The 8,405-nt window shown below is 33.3% G+C and overlaps 1 protein-coding gene across 2 annotated transcripts in view; it reads right to left on the bottom strand.

Annotated features, from left to right (window-relative positions):
* Positions 1-8,405, bottom strand: part of LOC107856665 (loganic acid O-methyltransferase-like) — a 93,743-nt gene that overhangs the window by 33,564 nt on the left and 51,774 nt on the right. Inside the window, exon 1 of one of the 2 annotated variants that reach the window (XM_016701640.2) lies at positions 536-654. The exons of the other annotated variant lie outside the window; for it this stretch is intronic. Within the exon in view, the coding sequence (XP_016557126.1) occupies positions 536-604 (69 nt within the window). The 5' untranslated portion in view covers positions 605-654. Of the gene's footprint in view, positions 1-535; positions 655-8,405 lie in introns of those variants that run through there. 2 annotated transcript variants of the gene reach the window in all.

Here is an 8,405-nt window from a genome sequence, read left to right as displayed (position 1 = left end):
GCTGACTTTCTGAATTTTTTGTCTTGTTGATTTAATTAGCTCAATTAACTGACTTTCTGAACCTTTTGTCTTATTGGTGACACCTTGTAATCCCTCTCTCTTGCCCTCAATTATTTTAAGAAAGACAAAACATGAATCAAGAGAGATTTGTATTATTACGGTGTTAGGATAGATAGGGATATCACATGTGTTGGGATTGTATCCCACGAGACTATTTTATTTCCCTTCATATGAGATAGTAATCCCAGAATTTTACTACAATTGGTATATAATAATAGTCTAAATATTAGTTCATACATATCAAACATGAGATAAAGTTAATCTTAAACTTTATCAGAATTCCAAAGCATCATTAATAACGTTAGTATAGTAAAATACACCTCTAATTAATTTTTTTTGTAAGGAGTGTGTCATGTTAACAGAGATCAAGTAAAATAAAATGGAGGAAGGGAGTGCTTTTAAGTTGTTGGCTATGAACTTGGAGAGATTTTCCAAATCAAAGATTACATAGAGATTCAACAAATTAAATTAATACCTGCATTTGGGAGTTTTTGGAGTAGCTATAAACGCTATCATCGTCACTCATTGGGAAAGATGTTGCCATTGGTAAATAAAGAGAAGATGTGTACGACGAGATATTCAACTAATTAAAGTGGCCAAGTGACTTTTTATCCTAATAATTGTTTGATTATTGGAATCATAATGTCCACATACTATCAATCAATTGGGTCCATCACTCATTACTTTTAATCTATAATCTATAACTATTGTCACACCCCTTTTTTTCACTCCCAAAATAAATTAATTTTTAAGTTTCGAAAGGATTTTATTATTAAAGTGACAAAAGATGAAAATTATTTCGAAAAAGGATTCATTAGTTTCAAAACTCAGAGTCGCTACTTGGCATAAATCAGCCGTGCCAAGTCACCCGTGGATATCCTTTTTCAAAATGGTTTTGACTCTATAAAACTGATTCGCGAACAGAGATTTCGGCTAAAAAATTCTGTAGACCAAGGGGAAGGTGTTAGGCACTCCTCGATCCCGTGGTTCGACCACAGTCTCTTGATGGAGTATATCGGTCAATTTGGACACTATGAAAGTATAAACCACACCAAACATACATAAAACGATCAATCAAGCAAACAAATCCAAAAACAATGTCCAGTCTAATTATATAGTACAAAATGAAAAAGAATGCGAAAATGTAAATCATATTCTACCCTACACTAATTTTATACTACGCTCCCATGCTACCTGATGCCTCGGGCCTTCATCACGGACGTCCTCCAAATACAAAATACTTCGGGGCATTCCCCGGTGAATAAATACAAGTTATCGCGGGGCATTCCTCGATTAAATGAATACATTTATAAATGCAAGAACTAAAACCAAACCGTTCAACTCAAATTCCACATTCAAACATTCAACAAGAAAACTCATTCCTAATTTTTTGGCCACCCGAACCAACATTCGCCTATCCATTTCAACATATCATCACTTCATCACATTCCAACAATATTCATGCTCATTATGAATTAAAAAAACAACAATAAACCAAAGCTAATCTAAATTCAACTTTTTTTTTTATCAATTTCTCAATTTCATCCCCCAAATCCATTTTTAACCACATTATTAAACCAGTTCGACTATCAAATCACGTTTAAAAATCTGAAACCAACAACACATACCCCAACAAAGATTCAAACATTTAAGCATACCAATTATTCATAGCAACAACAACAATTAATATTTTGGTCGAAATATTCAAAACCACACCACAAAATCAAGATATTGACCAACTTCGATATAATAAAAAAGTAGAGTTGAGAGATGGACCTTTGAAGAATCGATTTCGTTGATAATAAAATTAAGAAAGCCCGGACTATGGAATTCCTAATAGGACTTCAATAATGATGAACTTCAACTCTGTATTGAAAATTTTGAGATCCAAAACTGAAGCTCCGTAAATCCAACCAAACCCAAAAACCGACACTGTTCACGGTATTGTTCACGGGCATTGTTCACGGCACTGTTCACGATACTGTTTCTCTCTCATTTTTTCTCTCTCGCGAGCGATTCTCTCTTCTCTCCCTCGGTTTTTTTTGTTCTTCTTGTGAGGAAGATGATTTGGTGATTGTAGTTATTGTGGAGAAGATGATGATGAAAGAATGAGCCTCCCTTTTCCCCTTTTATAATTTTTCTTTTATATTTTTTATTTGGTTTTTATTTTTCTTTATTTATTATCCTATGTGGAAGCATATAATTGGTGGCTTGTGGGAATAAGTGTGTGGCATGTGGAAAGTTAGTGTGGCATGTGGAAAGATGAGGGTGGCGTGTGAAAAAATGAGTAGGGTGTGTGCCTTTTTCATGTATCTAATGAAAAACGGAAAGTGAAGTGTTGAGATGACATAGTGAGGTGACAAAGATGCTATGTATTTAATTATTTTCAATTCTTTTTTTTTTTTTTTTTTGGGGGGGGGGGGGGGGGGGGGGGAGAAATTATCAATTAAACAAAAGTATGGTAAGGTGAATAAAATTAAAATTAAAATTAAAATAAATCAAATAAAATAAAAAATGACTAAAATATTTTCGGGAAAAGATAAAATTACATGTCTACAATTATAGTCCACATACTATCAATCAATTGGGTCCATCACTCATTACTTTTAATCTAAAATATATTAAAAATGTGAATATCTTAAAAAATGGATTCAAACTTTTTATTCTTTATTAAAAAATTCTCCTTAGATAAAACTATTTTTTCACTATTTCTTTCAATTTATTATTTAAATATTTTTTATTATATTAACTAGACTCCTGTATAGGACTCCTAAAATATATGAAGGAGAATCAATTAATATTTTCCTTTGTACAGATCAATTAGAAAAATACTCCTAAAATAGGATAGAAAAATACTCCTAAAATAGAACTCTAGAGAAAAAATCGATTTACTTAGTGAAAAAATATGATTGATGTTCATCTAACTTGATTTGGTTGCATGTCTAGATTGATGGATGCTGAATTTTCTAGCCCTCAACTTCTTCACTGATTACAAGGTGGATCCACCACTGTCATAAGTTTAACTGTATATTACTGCACGAAGAAAGCATCCACCGGTCATTCTCTATTCAGGACAAGACCTCCACGTCGGTAAACGTAATTTTTAGTGTTAGTCACAAGCACAATACCTTTACGGTATAACTACAGCATTCTCTTTGTGCCCAATTAAAATATTTTTCTTTATTTTACTTAAAGAGTTTTTCAATAAGATATTTATATATTAGTATCGTCGTATCAAGACTTGCAAGTCATTCATTTCATGAAAATATTATCATAATGTTAATGAACTTTTCAATTTTCTTTCTAGATCACATTAAGTGAAAGCCAAAAATACCAGAAAATAGAAAAATAGAAATTCCAGTCTATATATGAAACGTGTCACATCATTCCATAAACTTGAATTATATAATATATAGATTTCTCCATAGAAATTTATTTATGCTTCAGAGCAAAAAATAATTGACATGCTTTCCACTTTCATCTATGTTGAAATTTCATCACTTTTGAGAATTGTCCTTGCAAAAGCTTCTTCTGCTATTTCACTTCCAAATATGGTTGACAAAAAGTACTTCTAAAACAACTCTTAAATTTATTATTAAAGTCTTTGCATCAGCCTCATCCACAAGCTTTGATTTGGGATATGTCAATTCTATTATTTCTATGCTAAAATAATCATTTTTCTCCACCACTTTAGTCATCGCAAAAATCAGAGTTCTCCCATTAATTAGAGATCCTTTAATCATAAATCAGAGATATCCTTTGTTACTAGGCTAGTAATTAGAAGGCAATTAAAACTATTTTTTTTTTGTATAAAGTAATGTACACTCTACTGTTCTAATTAGTGAAAGAAATCACGATACCTTTATCTTTAATGTTCTGAATCTCTCTTTATTCAACTTGATATCAGAGTCTCATTTTTTTCTCTTTCTACGTTCTGAATATTGAATTTTTTTCCAGGAAAGTCGTTTGTACAAAATCAGGGATTCCCCTTTAATCAGAGATCCTTTAGAATAAATCAGGGATCTATCAGGTTACTAGGCTAGTAATTAGAAAGGTTAGTAATTAGAAGACAATTATGACCCCTTTCTTTGTATAAATTCAATGTATACTCTACTGTTCTAATTCGTGAAAGAAATCATGATCCCTTTATCTGTAATGTTCTGAATCTCTCTTTATTCAACTTGGTATCAGAGTCTCATTTGTTTTCCTCTCTGAGTTCCAGATACTCGGTTATTTTTTTTGGCAAAGTCGTTTGTACAAAATCAGGGATCTCCCCTTTAATCAGAGATCCTTCAGAAATAAATCATTTCAAATATGATTGTGTACTAACTTTTACTAAAGCTCGAGCAATTTTTCGAAAAACTTCAAATATGAATGTGTGTTGACTATTTTAGTACATTATCATCATTAGTCCCCCCATGGAGTCAGAGAGGTGTTTTTAATAGATTCTTGGTTCAAGCAAAATAAATAGTATATCACAAAGTATGAAAGAAAAGGGAAAATACATTATTGAAGAAGTTAGGTTAAAAATAATGAAAAAAAGTTCGGTAGCAACAATAAATAGCTAAAAAGAAGACTCACAAGAACAGTAGAAACAACAAATAATATAGCAAACGAAGCAAAAGAAATGCAGATAATAATGACAATATTTTAAAGGAAAATTAGTTAGACAATGCTCGACTAGTTACTAAACTTCTGCCATAGATTCCTCCCTAGAAATTCATTTACTCTTCAAAGCGACAAACAACTGACATAATTTCTCATAAATAGCTTTCATCCATGTTGAAATATCTTCACTTTTTAGAATAGTCCTTGCACAAGCCTTTTTTGCTATTTCACTTCCAAAGTGATTTATTATTAGTCCTTCTAAAACAGCCCTTAGATTTATCATTAAAGTTGTAGACACCTAATTTTGTCCCTCCCTAATATCAATTTTATTCATTTTTACCTCACTTTATCATACACCCTTACTCATGTGATTATACCCCAAAAAAATACAAAAAAAAATAATAACAAACCCACTAACAAACTTAATCCTCAATTATTATTTTGGTAACAAAATTAATCACTCCTCTTATCAATTTTGGACAACACATCACCACCCTAAACCCTACCCCACTACCCACCCACGTGACCCCTCACACTATCACCTTTCATATATACATATCACATTCTCACGCACAGGGGAGGATTTGGATCACCCAACACATATATATCATCTTCTTTAACAATCATTGAACCACAACAATTCACACCCACGAGAGAGAGAGATATTGGAGAAGAGAGTCATGGAGAGAGGTCGGAATTAAAAAAAGGGCACAAATCCTGCAGTTATTCCTGTTCTGGCAACGGATTCACCAAAAAATGTATAAAAACATCCGAAACCAGTCGAAATCCACCTGATTCCTGCCTAAACCATCAGCTCCGATCACAAGCACCAAAGCCCGCAACCCAATCCAGCTCAATCTCGTCGGATTCGCAACTGCTGAGGCTTGCCGGAGCTCCGGTGAAGCCATAGCAGTCCAAGTTCGAAAATCCCCACCCCTTTTTCAATGAAAGGCATAACCCCGTTGATGTCAGTAATGCTGAATTCGAAATAGCCTACATTCATTTTCTCCGTTTTAGATTCGATTGGTCTTTTGGTGTCTCAATTTGGGATTGTTATACTTTTGGGGTTGTTCAGCTTTGGGTTTATTGAGAGTTTGGTTTTGATTGAGGTCGAGTTTGAGGTTTTCGGACGTGGATTCTACCGGGTTAATCAAAATAATACATCAATTTTGAAAGCGGCATTGAGATCCAATTCTATCTTCTCTTCCACTAATTTTACGTAATCAGAAATGATTTGCGTGTTCGGTATGTGTGAATCTTTGTTATGTATTGTTTGATGTTGGAGTTGAATTCTGAAAACTTGAATTGATAATCGAAGCATGTGATAATTTGGTTAATGGATCGGGGGATCAAAATTTGATAAAAGATGAATAAATTAGTTGTTTCGATTCATTGTTATTATTACTTGGCATCTAATTGTGAATTCGATAGTATCATGATAGGTTGAATTGGATAGGCAAAAATGTTTAGGTTCGGGTAGGCAAAATTTAGGAGTGATGCGTTGTTGAATGCGTCGAATGTTTGAATGTGTGTGTTGAATATTTTCTAGTTTTATCGTATTTCATTGAGTTATTCATTTAGCCGGGGAATGCCCCGAGGTCACATTTGTATTTATTCACTAGGGAATGCCCCGACGTATCATGTACTCGGAGGACGTTCGTGATGAAGGCCCGAAGAATCGGGTAAGGCATTAGAGCGTAGTTTAGGATTAATGTAGGTTAGCGTAGGTTCACGTTTCAGTACTTTTTCATTTTGGGTTGTAATAATTGGACTAGACACTATATTTTTGAACTGGTTTTGTTTTGTTTGTTTGATTGTTTTTTTTTGTGTGTTTTATACATTTTGTAATGTCAAATTAGCCGATACACTCACCAAGCGACTGTGGTAGAACCACGGGATCGAGTGGTGCCTAACACCTTCCGTTCGGTCAACAGAATTCCTTAGCCGGAATCTCTGTTTCATAAATCAGTTTTACAGAGTCAAATTATTTTGAAAAGGATTTTCCAAAGGTAACTTGGAACACCGAATTATACCAAGTGGCGACTCTGAGTTTTGGATGTAAAAGGTCCTTCCCAAAATAAATTTTTCATCTTCTGTCACTTTAATAATAAAAACCCTTTCGAAATCATAATCCTCTTTGGAGTATGAAAAACGGGTGTGACAGCTCTGGCGACTCTGCTGAGGAATTATTTCAGAATCTGAGCTTTTTTGGAGTCGTATCGGCTTTGTTTGGCATTACGATTGTATAAGCATTGTTTGTGATTTTTGCTTGTGTTTTCACTTTTGTGCATTTTCGTGCTCTTTGTTTACAGTATTTATCCTATGTGTTACCTCTTTTATAGCTGACATCATGTGCATAACTCGAGTCATTCTTTCCGCAACAAGTCTCGGAGCGCACATCGTGCGCACGAACTCTAGTTGAGTCACCTTTATTTTAGAGGGGGAGCCGTTGGATGTATGGAGTAGGTGGAAAGCAAAGCATCCATTATCGACCATATGCTCCCCGAACAGCCTTGTTAGTAAACCACAATGTAGGTCAGCCTTTAGGTCATTCTTATGTGCATCATATTGAGACCTATCAGGGCCCACATGATCCTTTGTAGGAGACTCACCCCTAAAGCATCCCTACGTGCTAAATGTTGCATCTTTGAGGGTAGCATGGTCATTTGATGGAATGATTTGGGGAAAGCATGTGCTAGAATTAAATAGTTTGTAGGCAAGGAAAAATTAGAAAAAAAAAAAGTTTCGTAGTTTTTAGAGTTTTTGTGGCTTTTGTTTTTCACAATCCAAATATTCAAAAATTCTTTTACCTTTCGCACTCATTTTTCTCAAAAACATCAAAAAGATTTTCCTTTTGTTCCTTTACCATGCATTCATAATTCGAAAATTTCAAAAATATTTTTTTAAAATTGGAGCTTTTTATAAAGAAAAAAAATGCAAAAAAGATGGTAGTTTGTACATTTTATATAACTAAATACCCAAAAAGATTTTTTCTTTCATAATTGTTGGTGTCAGTTTTATGTAAAGTATCAAGTTGGAAAAAAAAAAAAAACTCAAAAAAAAGCTCAAAAAAGATTTTATTGACGTCTTTTATCGTCTGTCTGTAATCGCGTCTCTCAAGTCAGGGTTCAGTCGGTTATTTAATCATTAATTGTCCTATCTGGACGAATTACGCACCCCTGATTCTCCTCTTTCGGGATGTGAGATACGTAGGCAGCCTATTGTTGGTTCGGAGATCTTATTTAAAAAAAAATTAAAAAAGATTTGTTTTCACTCTTCATTTAGAATAGGTTTTTCATACATGTATTGAAAAGAAAAATACAAGAAAAAAAAAGATTTTTCTCAATAGTCATAGGTTTCATTTTTGGTTGATCTTATTTCAAAAATTCAAAAAGATTTTCTTCACTCTTCATTTAGAGTAGGTGTTTCATATACATCTATAAAAGAAAACTATAAAAAGATTTTTCTTTAATAGGTTCAAGTTCCATTTTCATATGAAATTTAAAACTAAAAACCCAAAAAGATTTTCTTTGGTAATCATAGATTTCACTTTGTATAGGGATGTTAAAGCTGAAAAATTCAAAAACATTTTCGTCAATTCTTTTGACAAATTGTTATTTTCTTTTCTTCTTAAAGTTTTGAGGAAAAAAAAAAGGAAAAATAGTTTAATTTGGCCATTTTGGCAAGACTTCACGAACTATGCACACCTGATTCTCCCCCGAAAGGGGAGAATCAGG

Source organism: Capsicum annuum, chromosome 8 (genome assembly GCF_002878395.1).
Source record: "Capsicum annuum cultivar UCD-10X-F1 chromosome 8, UCD10Xv1.1, whole genome shotgun sequence".
Classification (NCBI taxonomy): domain Eukaryota; kingdom Viridiplantae; phylum Streptophyta; class Magnoliopsida; order Solanales; family Solanaceae; genus Capsicum; species Capsicum annuum.
The sequence above is the reverse complement of the archived record's forward strand: the minus strand, read 5'-3'. Positions and strand labels throughout refer to the sequence as shown.